At 34.9% G+C, this 20,132-nt stretch overlaps 1 protein-coding gene across 7 annotated transcripts; it reads left to right on the forward strand.

Annotated features, from left to right (window-relative positions):
- The first annotated feature begins 18,384 nt into the window (after positions 1-18,384).
- On the forward strand, positions 18,385-20,031 carry LOC110941374. 7 transcript variants are annotated; one of them, XM_022182994.2, is made up of 6 exons: positions 18,385-18,501; positions 18,609-19,002; positions 19,086-19,185; positions 19,283-19,386; positions 19,615-19,721; positions 19,801-20,031. In XM_022182994.2, the coding sequence occupies exons 2-5, from the start codon at positions 18,925-18,927 to the stop codon at positions 19,672-19,674; spliced, it is 342 nt and encodes a 113-aa protein (XP_022038686.1). In that variant the 5' UTR covers positions 18,385-18,501; positions 18,609-18,924; the 3' UTR covers positions 19,675-19,721; positions 19,801-20,031. The 7 variants fall into 7 exon arrangements, 2 of the variants coding, with proteins under 2 accessions (XP_022038686.1, XP_022038687.1); XM_022182995.2 differs by having other exon boundaries at positions 18,766-19,002; XR_004893284.1 differs by having other exon boundaries at positions 18,391-19,002; positions 19,303-19,386.
- The last annotated feature ends 101 nt before the right edge of the window (positions 20,032-20,132 follow it).

The raw sequence follows: 20,132 nt of genomic DNA on the forward strand, positions 1-20,132 counted from the left end.
TTCATTTGAAAACATGTAACGGAGAAAGAAAGTATAGTTGAGTTGGATATCCAGTGAACAAAAAATAACCATAAGATTATAGGAAAACAAAACAAATAGAATTGAATCTAATAACAGAATCACAAAATCATATCAAACAACAATGTGATTGCTCTTAGCAAATCTGGAGTGGGGGTTTTGTCTGGGGCTTTGACTGTTTGTGGAGCTCCATTTGAGGAGGGGGTTGTTGGTTCCTCAAGGGGTGTCTGGTTGTGCCCTTTTAAAAGCTTCCATTGTTGCCCTGATGGACAAGCTGGGGCTAAGGGGTTCCCGAGATTGGTGGCCCATAGCAAGCGGCTTCATTTGTCTTCAGATGACAAGAAGTGGGTCATGCGGGATGCCATAGCTACGGATAGGGATTTGTTTGTTTCAGTCGGTGAGGCTCTTAAGGTCTCTGGCCAATGGTTATGTGGGGAGTGTATGTGTTTACATGCTCTCAGTCGGGGGTGCCACCATGCAGATGGGGTGGCACGGTTCAAGTTGGTTACGGGAAATGCAGAGGAGTTTGTGGTGGGGATTCCTACGTCTCATGTTGGAAAGGAGATTGTTTCTTTTGGAGGTATGGGGGTGGACGTGAGTCTACTTGATCGTGTCTTCTCTCTTCCCATCAAAACAGTTAAGAGCATCCCTCATAGTTGCCGAATGGCCTTTTCCCAGGCTTTAACGGCATCTTTGTGCAAGGTGGCGGCTACGCCAGAGTCTGTTGAGGCGTGGGTGAGACTTTTGTTGTTGCCACATTGCACATTGCACATTGCGGATTTTCAGGCCTTCTAATCGTCAGGAGCGCAGGTCGGGGAACAGGAAGTCCTTACAATGTCTTAGTATTCAGCGGGCCCTGGCTGCATGGGGCAATGGGGATGGTTTTGCTGAACTCATCCTATCACTTTTTGCCGAACCATCAGAGGTGGTTACGCGCCCTAATGAGCCTCCCCATGGGTCTAATAATTCTAGGGTGGGCACCAACGTTAAGCAATGTTTACGGAAAGTTGCAGATGGTCATTTCACTGTGGCGGTGAAAGTTTTATGTTCTTCGGGGGTTGCACCTCTTGGTGAGAATACTATGAAAGTTTTGGTGGCTAAACATCCTGTCCTACCTCCCCCGGTTATGCCTGGGTCCTTACTATCGGAGCCACCCCTTATTGTGGATGTTGATAACGTTCTTGGGTGCATTAAATCCTTCCCCAAAGGGACCTCTTGTGGGAGGGATGGGTTGAGGGCACAACACATTTTGGATGCTCTTTGTGGAGAGGGGTCAGTGATCGCTTGCGGGCTGCTTAAGGCTATTTCTGAGGTGGTCAACTTGTGCTTGGGTGGGAGGTGCCCTAGGGTCTTGGCGGAGTTTGTTGCTTCCGTGCCCCTCACGCCCTTACTAAAATCGAACAACGGGATAAGGCCTATTGCTGTGGGTGCAATTTGGAGGAGGTTAGTTTCTAAGGCGGCTATGAGGGGGGTCGGGAAGGAGATGGCTAAATATCTCGGTGATTTTCAATTTGGGGTGGGTATTCCTAGCGGGGCTGAGGCTGTGCTCCATAGTGCGAACAGGTTCTTAAACGTGTTCCACTCGGATGGGTCGTTGGCCATGATTACTATTGATTTCTCTAATGCTTTCAACCTGGTGGATAGAACCGCCCTTTTGTCAGAAGTTCGGACCAGATGCCCATCCATTTCCTTATGGGTGGATTTTCTATATGGACAGCCGACCAGATTATATGTCGGAGACGATCATATTTGGTCCACCACTGGGGTTCAGCAGGGAGACCCCTTGGGGCCTCTTCTCTTTGCCTTAGTTTTGCATCCCCTCATTCATCAGATACGAGATACATGCAAGTTACTCTTCCATGCTTGGTACTTGGATGATGGTACGATTATAGGAGATGCTAAAGAGGTGGCTAAAGCTTTAGAAATCATCAGGACTAAGGGGCCCTGTTTGGGGCTTCAACTTAATGTCAAGAAAACAGAAGTTTTTTGGCCATCGTGCAATGGAGTTAAGGTGCAAAAGGGTTTGTTTCCTAGTGGGATTGGAAGGCCGGTGTCGGGTGTCAAACTCCTCGGGGGCGCTGTTAGTCGGGATGCGGGTTTTATTAGTAGGTTGGCCGTGAAAAGGGCATCTTGTGCAGTGGATCTGAGGAGCTATCTTCCACATCTGCGGGACCCTCAAAACGAGCTTCTCTTGCTGCGCTCTTGCATGGGTGTTGCTAAGTTTTTGTTCGGCCTCAGAACGTGCCAACCCACGTTTGTTGGGGAGGCTGTTTCAGTTTTTGATAAAGGCCTTCGGAGAGCTATCGAGGATATTGTGGTATGCGGGGGTCCGTTTTTTGGGGATCTTCAATGGAGGCTTGCATCCCTTCCGACCCGTTTTGGGGGTTTGGGTTTATGTTCGGCTGAGGATGTATCTACGTATGCTTTCGTGGCATCGAGGGCGCAATCTTGGAGTTTGCAGGACCACATTCTTCGGGACAGTAGTATTGCCGGGTTAGATTCCGATTATGTGTGTGCGTTGGATTGCATGCACATGTCCCTTCCGGATTTCGATATTGGCGGTTTCTCTAATAAGGACACCCCCCCCAAAGCCCAGAATGCTTTGGCGAGTGCCCTATTTAGTAGAATTGTCCAGAGTTTGGGAGAGAAGTTTAGTCTATCCCCTCGTCAAAAAGCCGTGTTCGATTGTCTACGGGCTCCTCATGCTCAAGATTTCCTGACAGTCATCCCCATTGAAGGACTAGGCCAACACATGTCGGCAGTGGAATACCGGGCAATCCTTAAGTACCGGCTAATGATCCCTCTGTTTCCGGTTGATGAGCCCTGCCCCGTTTGCCACAAGGTTTGTTTAGATACTTTTGGCGAGCATGCGGTTCATTGTAAGGAGTTGCCTGGTTTTAAATACAGGCATGATTTGGTAAGGGATATTCTGTTTGATATTTTAAAGCGGGCAGGGATTTCAGCAAAAAAGGAGGCTCCGGTGAACTTTCTGACGGATCCGCTCGATCGGAGGTCTACTCTTCGACCAGCTGATATTCTTGTGTTTGGGTGGGCCAGGGGAAAACACGCTTGTGTGGACCTTACAGAAGTGTCCCCTCTTGTTGGGCTCAGTGATAATGGGTTTGTTGCTGGCCAGGCTGCATTGAAGGCGGAATCAAGCAAGGTCGCTAAACATGAGAAGGCTTGTTTAGAGAATCAACATGTGTTTATCCCATTCGCCTTTGATACATTTGGTTCCCTGGCCCCTGAGGCTGTGGAATTCTTAAACAGGGTTCAACGGGTTGTGAATAGTAATCTCTCAACCTTTAAGGGTCGTTTCGTCTTTAGCAGGATTGGTTTTGCAATTCAAAAGGGGGTTGCGGCGTAGCTTGTTGCCCATTTACCTGCCACTTGTTTATAATTTGTTACTTTGGCATTTTAATGAAAATTTCATATAAAGTTAACAAAAAAACAACAATATATTCAATGAATTGCACACCCTAATATACAAGAACCATGTGATTGCTCTTAGCAAATAGTAATGTTATTGTCATGTTGATAATGCAAATTATATATTATATATATATTAAAGAGAAAGGTCGGTGGCTACATGCCACCAACCCTTATGTGCTATTAATAATAATGTTCTACTGGGCTTATGTTGTTGTTTGGGCTCAAATAAAGACAACAGCTTTGTTGAGCATTATATATACTAGATGAGCTTTACAAAATATCTCTCACACATTACTTTATCTATATATACATCCATCTTTATCATTTTTAAGAATATTCAAATATTAACTTCAACAACAATTACAGTATTATTATTATTATTATTGTTAAAAAGCATAGACTATGAACAATGTTTGTTTGTTTATTTTCTAAATTCCAATTTCACTCTTTAATAAACTAATATATAATTTTAGCTTATTTTAACTCTCAGTAAATCCGTTAGCTCTAAAAAACGATGAATACGTAACCGTATCGGTATTCTCATATAAATTCTATTATAATTGAAGTTAAAATTCAAATTTGACACCATAAACTATATCAAGTACTGGTAACATAATAAAGCAAAACGATACCAACTAAGAAAACATAGGCAACTAAATTTAACCAACTATATACTTTTCCTTTAAATACATACATCCATTTATTTCTGCCACGTCACGCTAAGAAAACATAAACAACTAAATTTAACCAACCATATATTTTTACCTTTAAATACATGCATTTCATAATCTAAGTTTATGTACTCGAAATATAAACTTATTCAAAACTATTTCATAATCTGATGTACTCGAAAAGGTTTTTGTTGAATACACTTTAGTGTAATTTTTGTTTGGAAACAAGGCGAGTCAACAATATAAAGTTTTGTTTTTATGTACGTTTTGAGTTGCACTTTGTTTTGTTGTAAATTTTGTTTGGAAACAAGTCGAGTCAGATATAATACTTTTTCATTCAACGGTATGGATTTGGATTGCTCTACGCTTCAACGTGAATTTACTTCGAAAACGAGTCGGCGCCGCCGCAACGCGCAGCGGGTAAAAAACCTAGTATATATAGTTAACAAAGGATGATGAATAGTAATTTTATTTTTAAAATAATATATAGCTTTTTATTATTATTTTTTAACAAAGTATATTATTATTATTATTTTTTAACAAAGTATGATGAATAGTAAGTTTATTTTTAAAATAATATATAGCTTTTTATTATTATTTTTTAATATATTATAATAGTTTATTATTATATTTACTTTTAATAACATAATTTTATTTTTTATTATATATTAGTTAACAAAGGATGATGAATAGTAACCTTATTTTGAAAATAATATATAGCTTTTTATTATTATTTTTTAATATATTATAATAGTTTATTATTATATTTACTTTTAATAACATATTTTTATTTTTATTAACAAAGATGATGAATAGTAATTTTATTTTTAAAATAATATATAGCTTTTTATTATTATTTTTTAACAAAGTATATTATTATTATTATTTTTTAACAAAGTATGATGAATAGTAACTTTATTTTTAAAATAATATATAGCTTTTTATTATTATTTTTTAATATATTATAATAGTTTATTATTATATTTACTTTTAATAACATATTTTTATTTTTTATTATATAATAGTTAACAAAGGATGATGAATAGTAACCTTATTTTTAAAATAATATATAGCTTTTTATTATTATTTTTTATTTTTAATATATTATAATAGTTTATTATTATATTTACTTTTAATAACATATTTTTATTTTTTATTATATAATAGTTAACAAAGGATGATGAATACTAACCTTATTTTTAAAATAATATATAGTTTTTTATTATTATTTTTTAACAAAGTATGGTGAATAGTAACTTTAAATTAAAATAAAAAAAGTATATTATCATCTTTTAACAAATTATGATGAATAGTAACTTTAGTTTTAAAATAATATATAGCTTTTTATTATTATTTTTTTAATATATTATAATAGTTTATTATTATATTTACTTTTAATAACATATTTTTATTTTTTATTATATAATAGTTAATAAAGGATGATGAATACTAACCTTATTTTTTAAATAATATATAGCTTTTTATTATTATTTTTTAACAAAGTATGATGAATAGTAACTTTAATTTAAAATAGTATATAGCTTTTTATTATTATGTTTTTTAATATATTATAATAGTTTATTATTATATTTACTTTTAATAACATATTTTTATTTTTTTCCTTTTTTAAAACATTATATTTCCTTTACCATTTTTTAATATTTTTTTTCTTTTTTTAGAACATTTATTAATTTATCAAATAATTTGATACTTATACTTTTTTTAATAATTTACGTTTATAACTTTTTTCTAAAACTTAAGTACGTAGTTTTGTTTGATTTTTCTCTCGACATTCCTTTATAAGTTTTGTTAAAAACGAAGTTGTACTTAAAATAAAATATTTATTTGATACCGTAAAACACTACAATCATAAACTAAAGCGTTCTAATGGTTTGACTTTCTTAAAACATATTTTATTTTCAAATTACGTTTGTTTTATATTATCATTTGCTCGGTTTCGCTGCAACGCACGACTTAAAAAAACTAGTTAATTATTATCGACCAATGTGTTTTAGTTTGGAATGTTAAGAAATCCGATTGCTATTTTTAGTAGCACTTTTTATTCTTAAATACCACATAATCAACTTGCATTTGCACGTTACCACACCACATTTATGAAGGACAATCACCGACTCACCGTTCAATAAAAATACTAGGCTATGGGCAATTAGAGGCTGTTTGGCAACATCTGAATAGTTAAGTGCTGAACCAATAAGAGGTCTGAACCATTAAGAGTCTGTATAATGCTTAACTGTTCAAAACCAAATGTCTGACAAATTCAGATTAGAGGTCTTAACCATTCAGACTCTGTATAAAACTTAACCATTCAGAGGCAAATGTCTGAACTATTCAGACATCTGCTCGTGAAACAAACAGTCCGAATCATTAAGTGCTGAACCAGTAAGAGGTCTGAACCATTAAGAGACTCATTAAGAGGTAAACAAACAGCCCCTTACACTTTTTATAACTACATATATTATCAGGGGCGGATCTAGCAGCACACGCTACCCCTCAACTTTTACGACGAAGTGTAATTTTTTTCGTTTTTTATATTCCGTTACCCTTGAAAAAAATTTACGTTATCCCTCAGATACTTGGACGCTTCATTTCTATTCCTAGTTGAAAGAAAAGTAGAAACGAGGAGGCAACAGCACCATAATCTATTTCTCCGACGATATGGTGGTTTAGATGTTAACGGTGCTGCTGTAAGTGTGGATAATGAAGACGAAAGAGGGAAATAAAGATATAGCCCTAATTTGTTATTGTTACTGGGTGGCCCATCTCATTCCTAATAAAAACTAATTTAAAAAAAAAAAGAAAAAAACAACCTAGTAAATACGATATTTTTCATTACCTCGCAACTAGGCTTTTGTTTCTTAACTAGGTGATGTTGTTCGGGGCGATGTCTGAATAATTCTCAACCAATTAAAAAACAGTACTATAGTTTTGCTAGAAAGAAAAAGCAACACGATGAAAACATCGTAATTTTGAGCTCAAGGCAAAACAGTAATTTGTAAGAACTAATGAGCGAGTGTTAGGCAGCTCCTTGACACAATTTTTAGCTGGGGGCAAAGTAATGCTTTTATTTTTACTTGGGGAAAATCAATTTTTTTTCCCGATGGTAAAATCATAATTTTTAGCTAGGGGAAAACCATATTTTTATTTTGCACTGGGGGCAAAAATGTAATTTTGAATTGAGGGTGATATCGTATTTTTGTATCAAGTGGAAATTCGTAATTTTGAGCTGAGGGCAAAAGCATAATTTTATTTTTAACTGTAGGCAAAGACGTAATTTTAAACTAAGGGCAAAAACGTAATTTTAAAGTGGGTATAAAATAATAAACTGGTGTAAAATCGTAATTTTGAGCCGGGGAGAAAAAACAAAATTTTATTTTTAATTTGGGTGAAAACGTAATTTTGGCTGAGGGTAAAAACGTAATTTTTTACCGAGGGCAAAATCGTATTTCTTAGCTCGGGTTAAAAGGGTAAATGTATTTTGAAGTTGGGACAAAAACGTATATTTTAACTGGGGGCAAAAACGTATATTTTAACTGTGGGCAAAAACGTAATTTTAAAGTGGATATAAAATAAAAAACTGGTTTGAACCAATGATAGGGAAACACTATTCTAGGGCAAAAACGTAATTTTAAACTTGTTAAAATATTTGGTCCAATGGCAGAAAAACACTCTTCCCTGCCATGGTCTTTGTCGATGTAGATAATTATTTTCTAATCTATTTAATTTATTACCGTTTATATATAATCCTTTACTTAGAGATGTAAAGATGTATTTTAGGCTAAATTGCACTTTTCGTCCTTTATGTTTCAGTATTTCAACAAATGTTGTCTTTTAACTTTAAAAATTACACTGTATGTCCTTTATGTTTGCACTATTAACGGGCGCTATCCTTTTGCACCAACCAAGTTAAATTTTAGGGTTGGACCTGAGGGCAAGTTGGTCCTTTTACCACATTTACTTAAAAGATATTTTATTATATTAAAAGCTGATCTCTCCCCCTCTCTCTCACTTCTTCCCTGTACTTTCTCTTTTTATGTAAACAACACCCACAACAAACCACCACCACTTAACACCACTTAACACCAGCCACCATCACCTACCTCCACCACCACCTAAAACCACCGGACCCCAAAGATTAAGATTTACAATGTCGGTTTTGGATGGGGGAAGCCGAAAAAGCATGAGAACCCCACCGTCGGCCAACATCCCGCCTCCCAAATCAATCTGAGCATTCTTCTTCATTGTTGTTCCACCCACATCCAACCACTGTCGCACTATCCCCACCCAGATCCAGCCACCAATCGCTCAACCATCCAGCCACCTTTGTCCACCTTTGATGAGAATTTGCAGGTTTCCTGTCGAGTTGGTGATCTCCATTTTCATGCGGTTTGTACGATTTGAAAATCATTTCTTGCTTGAAAATCATTTCTTAAGGAGGTGCCAGAGATGGTGAAGCTGTTGATGGTGGCAAGGCGTTTTCAGGCGATGGGGTGCCGGAGATGGTGACCGGTGATGAAATGGCATTTTCAGGATTGTTTATTAAATAATTCCTATTGTATATTAATTAATTAATTGATAATTTATTGTATGTAATGAGGCTCAATTTTTTTTAATTTTATGTTTTAAATATACATTTTTAATGAGGGAATAAAATGACTATAATACCCTTACGTGCATGACACATGAGGGAAGTTAACAACAAAAACTAACAAGGTTATAAGACAAAGACATCGTATGATAGAAGATAAAAACATAAAGGACATGCGGTGTAATTTTCATACTTAAAGGACAGCGCCTGCAACTTCTTTGAAACATAAAGGACGTAAAATTCAATTTAGCTTGTATTTTATATGAGTGGTAACTAGGTTAGAACCTCGTGTATTACACGGGTCGAATAAATATAATGTTATATACCAAATAATATAAACATATATATATTTTTAAAAATCTCGTTTATTACACGGGTTGAATAAATGTAATTTTTTATATCAAATAATAAAACAATATATATTTAAAAATCTCGTTTATTACATGGGTTAAATAAATGTAATTTTATATATTAAATAATAAAAAAGTCGTATTTTTAAGAACCCCGTGTATTGTACGGGTTGAGTAATTTAATTTTATATACTAAATAATGAAAAAAGTTACATTTTTAAGAATCTCATGTGTTATACGGATTAAGCACATGTAATTTTATATACCAAACAATAAAAAATTATATCTTTATAAACCCTATGTATTATATGGATTGAATAAATCTAATTTTATATAATACATAATAAAAAAGTTATATTTTAAAAAATCCCGTGTATTACACGAGTTGCATAAATGTAATTTCGTATAGTAAAAAAAAATGTTATATCTTTAAAAAATCTCGTTTATCACACGGGTTGAATGAATCTAATAAAAATTTATATCTTAAAAAAACTAACGGATATACTTGATATACGATGGATGGATGATTGCGGTGATGGTTCTTATAAATGTCACGTAAACATAGTGATTACCGTATTTGAGTTGAAAGTTGAACACGACAATAAAAGTATAAACCCAAAAACATTAATTAATATTTTTGTTTACCCCTTATAAACATTTTTGAAATAGGTTCTACTGATGTACAACCTAAGTTCTTCATTTTATTATTCAACACATCTTTTTTGCTAAAAAACAAATTGATATTGTTATCTCATTTGACGTAAGTCAAGTTACATTATTTTGAATATTAATATATTAGATAGATTAAATAATGATTTTTTCTATTCTTGACAAAACTTTAATTATCACAAAATTCTTATTTGATTCCAGAAGGGAAAGTAAAACTTACGAAATTTATATTAGACTTTAGATTTATCAAGATAAAATTCTAATATAATATTTAAATCTTTTTAATTTGAAATTTAAAATTTATCTATAAATTATTAATGCCCTCATTGAATGACATGTGTCCCAAATCAGGTTTCTTTTATTATATACTATAGATTTGTTTGTTTGCTTTTTTTTAAGTAATTTGTATAATGACTTTAAAAAAATCTGAAAACGTAATTTGCATAATAAACTCTAAAAAGAACTCAAAACAAAACTTTATTGGTAAAAATATATAATCTAGGTTACCGTTAGTTAGTAAGTTAAAATCGTTATAGAGGTCGTAGTACATCCAAAAAAGTAGTTAATTTGTGTTTATGTATGTAAAAGTTACATTATGACCCTCTGGTAATAAAAGTCCGGTTCCGTCATTAGTACTTTTACGTTACCACCGGCAATAACCATGTTGAGTCGGCGGGAAAGGGTTCAACCGTCATAAAAACATTGGTAAAACAGGTGCATAGTTTTTATTCTCTTATATACTCATTTCTCTATTATATATAAATATTTAACTAATATTTAGTTGGCCCGTATTATACCCATCCTACAAGAAAATTATGTATTTGTCACTAGTTGTTTGTATGATTGTATCTTGTTCACTCTAAAGTTATAACATTATATTGTTTATTTATAAATTGTTCATAATTTTATATTGTTCATTTATTATTTTAGGGTTTATGTACGATTGAAACTAACATTCTAATATTGGTCCAACTCCAAATCCATAATGCTAATACTGATATGCAAGAGAAAAAATTGCTTACATCGTATGGAAGTATGGTAAAAAAAAAATATTTTGAACGTTACCCCTGTAAATTTAGTCTAGATCCGCCACTGTACATTATGTTGGTCGTTCATGGAATTGTTGGTCAATCGTTCCAACTAAACCCATTTGGCGTTTATTAGTGATTTTAATCCATTTTGCTACTATCAATATTGTAGAAATGTATGGATGAACAAGATACAAAGAATATAGTGGCAAAACCATGACATAAAACTTTTATTGATTAACCAACCCAGAAAAAATCCCAACCAAACCCTAGATCTTACAATAATAAGATCTATGATAAAAGCAACAATACAACGATCAACTAATAAAATATCAGTTGATCACAATCAAGACAATACAAGATACATTGATCAAAAATAGATCGCAACAAGATGAGATCAATAAGATCTCTAACAGACTAATAACAATCTAGAGAGAGAAAGTGTACCAGAGAAACTGAACCAGGGTTACGTAACAGTGAACCCTAATTCTCCTTATATATCAGCTTCAAACAGAAGTTTCACTTTGCACTTCCAACTTATCTCTTTATCATCATAGCCCTTATAATGTTTCAACTGAAACCCTTTATTCCTTCTTTTCTTACACTCTAGTCCTCCAGCTTATAAACCTGAACCAACTTAACCAACACTTATAACACAATTACAACAACTAATTATTTAACATATGAATGATAACAAGTGTTAACAAATGTTAACAGCATTAACTCATTTGAACATCCCCTCTTCATTAATACGTGAGAACATGTCAACAAGCCTCAATTTTTCACAAAAGTCTTGGTTGTAAAACACTAAGACCTTTAGTAAAAATATTAGCCAGTTGACCATCGACCATCTGAATCAATCTTTTAGGGACTAATAACCCCATTATAAACTTTAACTCTCAGAAAATGTAAATCTAGTTCAAATTGTTTAGTGCTTTCATGAAAGACAGGATTAGTTGCTATAGATATAGCAGCTTGACTCTCACAAAACAACTCAACTCACTACTAGAAAATTGGCCTGATGCAACTTTTTATTAGCAACCTTTTTCAAATGTGTTGCATTTGACTCTAATGCAACTTTGTTGAACATAAAGGTTGCATTAGAAGATCTAATGCAACCTTTTTTCAAAAAATGTTGCAAAATTATATTGAATTTGCAACCTTTTTGTTAAAAGTTTGCAAATTTTATTAAAAACTGCAATCTTTTTCTTGAAAGGTTGCAAATTTAATTGAAATTTGCAACTTTTGTTAAAAAAGTTGCGTTATGAAATTTTAAATGCAGCTGTCATATAAAAGTCATGTTAATAGATAAAGAGTGAATTGCAAGTTTTGTCCTTTATCTTTAGGCCATTTTGCAAGTTTTGTCCTTTATGTTTAAATTTGACGAGTTTTGTCCTTTATGTTTAAAAATCAAGCACGTTTTACCCTTTGGGCCTTAAAAATCAAGCACGTTTTGTCCTTTATGTTTAAAAATCAAGCACGTTTTGTCCTTTATGTTTAAAAAATAAGCACGTTTTGTCCTTAAAAATCAAGCACGTTTTGCCCCAAAGTGTAAAACGTGCTTGATTTTCAAACATAAAGGATAAAACTCGTCAAATTTAAACATAAAGGACAAAACTTGCAAAATGGCCTAAAGATAAAGGACAAAACTTGCAATTCACTCATAGATAAATTAATATATGTTTTAAAAAAAGAAAAAAATGAATTATTAAAAAAATGGTATAGGAAATATATGGTTTTAAAAAAAGGGGAAAATTAAAAATATGTTATTAAAGTAAATATAATAAAAAACTATTATAATATATTAACGGAGATCGATGGCATGAAGTCGGTATAATTTGAAAACCTGTTGATTAGTGTTGGCGAATGGAAGATTATTAGGAATTAATTGTAATGGAGGATAAGTTAGATTTAGGGGCTGTTTGTTTAGCTATTAATGAGACTTTTAATGATTCGGACCTCTTACTAGTTTAGTAATTAATGGTTCAGACTGTTTGTTTCGTGAGCAGATGTCTGAATGTTTCAGACATTTGCCTCTGAATGGTTAAGTTTTATACTGAGTCTGAATGGTTAAGACCTCTAATCTGAGTTGGTCAGACATTTGCATCTAAACGTTTAAGCATTATACTGTCTCTTAATGATTTAGACTTCTTATTGGTTCAGCACTTAATGGTTCAGACCTCTTACTGATTCAGCACCTAACCATTCAGAAGTTGTCAAACAACCCCTTAGATGATAATGAATTATTGATGAAACTGATTAGTAATATATGAAATCTAGTTATAATTATTTATAAATAATATTAGTTTTAGTATATCTAAATACAAAATATTTATTAACATGTTTTATATTTATAAGCTTTACATCTAAATCTTCATTTAAAAACTATGGTTTTCATTTTCTACAATGGATTATATATTTATAAATCAGTTTATACAATTACTTTTATTTTAGTTTCCCCTATTCCCCCAAATAATTTAGATTTCCCTCTCATTCTCAATTTTATAATTCTATCTCCCGCATCACCCACCAAAATCGGTGTTCTCTCCCTCAACCTAGATCGATCCTCTCATCCGCTCGATTATGATCCCTATTCCAGACGGTTTTCTCCTCCTATCGATTCCCACCACTACACCGTTGATGAGGCGCAGTTGAGTGACCGACGAACCGCCACTGCACCACAAACGACCCACGAACAACCCGTCATCACTGCTCGACTCAGTGTTGTTTCAATCCTCACTACAGCGGTACAACCTTTAGCAGTAGTTTTTTGCGCTTTCATCAAACTTGCTTTAATTACATTTAGGGTTTGATTAAATTAGGGTTGTTGGATATCACCCCCCAACTATCGGCCTTTGGCCGCTGCCACCCGCAACTAACACTTTGACACCCGGCACCCCCAACTAGACTTTTTGTTTCCAATGGCACCACCCAGTTAAATCTGCACTAACTGGGTTTGTTTTTTTGCTGACATGGCCATTTTTTGATGACATGGCTTGTTTTTTATCAGGTGTCATGAAGAGGTGGCCAATTATATATATAACAATATGTGTATGTATATGTACATGCAATAAATCATCCTCAAATTCAATATATAAAATCACCAAACCCCACCTCTGAATATAATCATAATGAGACATGGGTCCAATAGTCTCTTCAACTCGGGGTCTTGAATCAAGGGCCGGCGAATTCCTCCGTCGCTTGCGGCGGTGGGATTGTGAGAAGACTTTCCGGTCGCCGGAGAACAGATGTGAGATAAAGATGAAAATAGGTCATAAATTGACAGAATGATTGTGGGTTAAGTGCAAATTAAGGTAAAGATTAGAGATTTAGTTACCCTTTAGGTTTGAAGAACAGAGGTGATATCGAAATATTTGTTTCGATTCGATTTGTTGTTGAGGTGGTGAAGTAAGCTAGTTATGGCAGTGCCGGTGGTGGCAGGAGGAGGTGGTGTTTGCAGGAGGTGCAGATGGTGATGGTTGTGGGAGTGTCTGTGTTCATCGATTATGTTTAGATTAGGGTTATGAGAAAATGCAACCCAAATGAGGGATGAGGAAATTAGGGCTTGTATGGGACTTTCTGTGTTATAAAGAAGGAGAATAGTGATATGACAAATAATCGCCACGTAATCATCTCCAACTCAGCAAACCTGTGCCACATCGGTATGTTTCTTTGATATGAGTTAATGGATCACAATAGACAATATTAGATCATACATGTCTTAACGGACTATATTGGCTTTAATTGATCACGATGGACAATAGTAGATTCTACATGTTCTAATGGACTAGATTAGGCATTAGTTGATCACAATGAACAATAGTAGATCATACATGCCTTAATAGACTATATTGAGCATGAATGGATCACGATGGACAATAGTAGATCATACATGCTTTAATGGACCATACTGGCCTTACTGGATCACAATGGACAATAGTAGATCGTAAATGTCTCAACAGACCATATTGGGCCTAAATGGATCACAATGGACAATAGTGCACCATACATGTCTCAATCGACCATATTAGGGCTTAATAGATCACTATGTACCTATACTACACTATATTACTATCGTATAGTATGTTATGTACTATAGTATACTATGCTATATACTATATACTATAATATACGATACATTATATATTCAATTTTTTTTAGTTTTTGTAAAAGGAAGTATTTTTGATGTTAATATTAATATTATTTTAAAGTTAGAATTTCACATTCTCGTATTATTTTTAAAGTCCGAATTTTTAAAGTCCGAATTTCACATTATTCAACATATACAAAGATCATGGCAGGGAATAGTGTTTCCCTGTCATTGGTCGAAATGGGCGGCCGACATTCCTTTATTGGACCAATCGGTTTATTATTTAATATCCACTTTAAAATTACGGTTTCGCCCCCGGTTTAAAATTACGCTTTTCTCCCAACTTAAAAATATAATAACCCTTTTGCCAGCATGTCAAAATTACGATTTTTTCCTTGGTTCAAAAATTACGATTTTACCCACAGCTTATTATTTTATACCCGCTTTAAAATTATGGTTTTGCCACCAGTTTAAAATTACGTCTTTGCCCTCAGTTCAAAATAAAATTATGCTTTTGCCCCCAACTCAAAATTACGATTTTCCCCTCGGTTCAAAATTACGATTTTACCCTCATTTTAAAATTACTTTTTTGCCCCTAGCTAAAAATAAAATTATGGTTTTCCCTACCTCAAAATTACGATTTTACCATCGGTTCAAAATTATGATTTTCCCCCGGTTCAAAATAAAAATATGACTTTAAACCCAGCTAAACTGAAAATACGATTTCGCCCTCGGTAAAAATATTACGCTTTTACCCTCATACAAAATTATGTTTTCGCCCCAGTTCAAAATAAAAGTTTGTTCCCCCCTCCCCCCCCCCCAACTCAAAATTACGATTTTACACCAGTTTATTATTTTATACCAACTTTAAAATTACGGTTTTACCCCCAGTTTAAAATTACGTCTTTGCTCCTAGTTCAAAATAAAATTATGTTTTTTCCGCAGCTAAAATTTACGATTTTCCCCTCGGTTAAAAATTACGATATCACCCTCAATTCAAAATTACGTTTTTTGCCCCCAGTGCAAAATATAAATATGGTTTTCCTCTAGCTAAAAATTAGGATTTTACCCTCGGGAAAAAAATTTGATTTTTCTCCCAAATAAAAATAAAAATATGACTTTGATCCTAGCTAAAAATCGTGTAAGGAGTTGTCTAACACGCTTTTTATTTTTTTTTCTTGCAAAACTATAATACAGTTTTTTAATTGGTTGAGAATTATTCAAGGATCGCCTCGCAATACGGGCGAGGCATAACCTAGTTATATCCTAAAATTCCTCCACTAAAGTAATTCAACATTTCACATTCGAGTTAAGTTAGGCAAAAAAACCTCTCATTTTCTCTTCTCTTCTCTCCTTTAATAAAACTCTAGAACACAACTAAAAATTATTTCCTTCCAAATCTTTGCTTTTCTCTCATTTAATGAAACTCGGGAACACAGTGTAAATTTAGTTCACCTAAAACAAAAACAAAAGCATGTTTGGCTAAGCTTTTCCAACTAACTTATTGACTTATTGACTTAATAAAAAAGCCAATAAGGAGTTTTAGTGTTTGGCAAATGCAAAAGTCCTTTTCAAAATGACTTTTTGAGAAGGAGAAAAAGTTATCAAAAAGTCATTTTTGAAAAGTTAGAATGTTGTGACTTTTTGAACTAACTTATTGACTTATTAGCTTTTAGTCATTTTACATCAATAAGCTAAGCCAAACACTTTTTAAAAAACAACTTATTAACTTATTGGCTTTTCCAACCCCATAAGCTAATTCAAACACTTTTTTTAAAAACTCCTTTTCAAAAAATCATAAGTCAATAAGTTCTTTTCCCAAAAGTATTTTTTAACTTAAATAAAGAGTAAACTGCCATTTTGGTCCCTGTGGTTTGGCCAGTTTTGCCACTTTAGTCCAAATCTCAAACTTATTACATCCAGGGTCCTGTAGTTTGCATTTTGTTGCCATTTTAGTCCAAAAATGAAATTTGACCAGAATCCCCAAATTAAAACCCCCTGTTTTGTCCATACCCTCAGGGGTATTTTTGTCATTTTAGAATTATTATAACTAAATATTAATTAAATCTTTTTCTATTTATAAGTTATTATAAGAAATAAAAAAAACCTAAAATACACATCTATAAAGTATCTGCATTCTCTCTCTCCCTCTCTCTCTAAAGACTGACTCTCTCTCTCTCAATAACACTCTCTCCCAACCGTCGCCCCCTCCACTTTCCAAAACCCTAACCCCCAAATTCATCACCACCTCCATTTTCCTACCGTCTCCGACCACCACCACGCCGCCACCTCTGGACAACCACCAACACCACGATCCTCTCAAAACCCCAACAACCACCATCCAACTGTGGTGGGTGGTGTCGGTTGGGAGATCGAAGAAGAGAGAGAAAGAGATTGACGAAGAGAGAGAGTACGAGGAGAGAGATAACGGTGGGAGAAGGGGGAGCCGATTTGATTTAGTGGAGGTGGTCAGGTGGCGGTGGTCAGGTACGAGGAGAGAGAGAGAGCGGTGGGAGGAGGGTGACCCCCCTTTCGTCGCTTATCTTCCTCCGTCAAATCCCCTCCTGAAAAAAAGAAGCAGATATGTTGAGCCTGAGGTCAGGATCCCAAAACTGATTTGTGCAGCCAGAGCACCACCGTCCGTCGCCGCCCCGCCACGACCGCACCACCGCCGGCGCCTTGAACCGCCTATGCAGCCACACTATCTGCTTCTACAGGTTTCTGTTTAATTTTATTTCTTGCTTAATTTTTGTATAATTGATTTGTGGCTGTAATTGCTTGTGGGGTTTGTTTGAAACTTGACTGTAAATTTTGATCTGATTTCGATTTGATTTAGCGGGCTTGTTTGTAATTTGGATACGGTTATTGGGTTTTGATCAAGATTTGATTTTGTTTGTGGGTTTGTTTTTTAAGTTTGTGGGTGGTGTTGGCGGCAGTGGGGTGGTGGTGGTGGGGATGATGCGGTGGTGACTGGTGGGGGTGGTGGTATTTTAGAGAGAGAGAGCAGAGTTTGGAGATGGGTGTTTGGAGAGAGAAAGAGAGTGTGTGTGTGTGCAGAGGAGAGAGAGAAGAGAGAGATGGTGGTGTTGGCGGCAGTGGGATGGTGGTGGTGGGGATGATGCGGTGGTGGGGGTGGTGGTGGTGTGGTGGTGGTATTTTAGAGAGAGAGCAGATTTTATGTTAAGAAAGAGAGAGAGAGAGAGAGAGAGAGAGAGAGATGTCTGAGATGAGGTTGAAGATGATGATCTAAGGGTTTTATTATAAATGAGTTATTATAAAGAGATAATAAATCTAAAATGACCAAAATGCCCCTGAGGGTAAAGACAAAATAGCAGGTCATTAATGGAAAATCTGGTCAAATTTGAAATTTGGACCAAAATGGCAACAAAAACCAAACCACAGGGCCTGGATGTAATAAGTTGAGATTTGGACTAAAGTGGCAAAACTGGCCAAACCACAGGGACCAAAATGGCAGTTTACTCTTAAATAAAAGTAAAATTCATCGTCTCCTTCATCCACTTTCCCCTCTCCTAAATTGAGCTAAATTCAAATTCAGAATTTCATATTGACAACTAAATACAAAATCGAGTTCACCCTTTCCAAGTTCGACCTCCTCTAGTCGTTTCCAACAACAAAGGTAATCTCCATCCCATTCTGTATTCTACTTCTATTTTTTTATTAAACTTGGTGAATCTGGATTCTGGACATCTTGTTTGTTAAACTGGAGAAAACGTGAGGGTGTAGGTGACGATGTTGAAATTGGGTAAATACGGCGGAGGATGGTGGTTGAGCGGATGTTCGGTGATGATGGTGATTAGCCCTAAATTTAGTTCCCCTAAAACAAAAACATGTTACCTAACCCATGATACCTCACACAAAAAGTGATTAAATGATTGTTTAGATTGAGATAGTACTGAGGAAGACAGATAAATTTCATGAACTGATGAGGAGAAAAGGGAGCTTGCAAATGGACACTGCATTACTGGTCTGGTTCTGCGCAGTTTCAGTCTGATTGCTGGAACCAGATAGACCAGTTTTGATGGAGACTTTTGTATTGTAAATGGAATTTTCTAAAACACAAACGAAAGTGCAGATTGAGGAGAAGATGATTGTCTGCATCCCTGTCGCTGGGTATCAGGTTTATCTGTCTATTTGCTTGCTTGTTGTTTTATTTCATGAATATAGTTTGATTAATATTTTGTGTTTAACTGGGGAGGACAGAATAATCCGTTGTCCATACAGCGCCTCTTCACCGAAGCAGGTGATGCTCTCAAGCTTCACCATATAGTTCATTGCTCTCTTGATACTGTTGATGAAAAAGGTATCATTTAGTAGTTTTTAGGGCCTCTAGTTTGTTGATCTGTATATTTCAAGATTAAATAATACATGAAACAATGGTATTCACTTACTTTTTCTAGGAATTGTGTTTGTGGTGAAGGTGTTCGATGCGGAAGTGGTGGTTCAGCCGTGGAAGCATTCTAAGAAGTTGTTAGTGTTTAAACTGGCACCGGTGAATATGCAGGTAATAATATTCTGTGTGTGTTTGTTTGTTGTTTTGGTTATTGGGTGTTGAGATATGTTTGGTGGTTAACTGGTTATGGTGTTGTGGTTTGGGTTATGGTGAATTTGATTCAAACGGCAAACGGCGATTGAATGCAAACTGCGGGCTAGTTTTGCTAGGCAATTATTTTATTTATCAAGTTATTAATTTTGAACGCTGACCCTTTGTTCCACCAACCTGGATTTGTAGAGTGCGGACCCTCTGTGGTCTCAGAATACTTTTCTTTACTCTACAACGGGAACGTCCTGATAAAGTCGCTCAAAATAATGATGGGTGTCATGAAAAAACCTCCCAAGGTAAGGTTTTGTGTTTTTATTCTTCCTAGTATGTATGGGTGGTTAACTAATGAGATGTTGTGGATGGTGAATGATGCAGGACTTTGAGGCTTTAGCAATTGGGCATTTTCGAAATCGTGTGTTTGATATTCTATAGGCGTGTATAGTTTATGAGCAGGACCTGAGAGCCGGACTTGTTGTCGGTAGTGTGGGTAACAAGGGTTGGCTGCTCACATGAGTTCCGGGAAGCTGTTGGTTTATACGTCCCGGAACTTATAGACTCTTTTAATAAAATGGTCAGAAGATGAAATTATTGGGTTGTCTGGTCTCACAAGATTCTTCCAAGTAAGTCTTGTAAAAATGTTTGTGTTTAGCTATCTAACTAGACAAAAGTGTAACAACCACTTGATACATGTCACACGTTTTTATTAA

This window comes from Helianthus annuus, chromosome 5 (genome assembly GCF_002127325.2).
Source record: "Helianthus annuus cultivar XRQ/B chromosome 5, HanXRQr2.0-SUNRISE, whole genome shotgun sequence".
NCBI classification, from domain to species: domain Eukaryota; kingdom Viridiplantae; phylum Streptophyta; class Magnoliopsida; order Asterales; family Asteraceae; genus Helianthus; species Helianthus annuus.

Coding starts and splice junctions, on each gene's coding strand:
- LOC110941374 (XM_022182994.2), top strand. CDS start 18,925: ATGGAATTTTCTAAAACACAAACGAAAGTGCAGATTGAGGAGAAGATG. Junction 19,186..19,282: donor TGATACTGTTGATGAAAAAG/GTATCATTTAGT, acceptor TACTTTTTCTAG/GAATTGTGTTTGTGGTGAAG. Junction 19,387..19,614: donor TGGCACCGGTGAATATGCAG/GTAATAATATTC, acceptor CTGGATTTGTAG/AGTGCGGACCCTCTGTGGTC.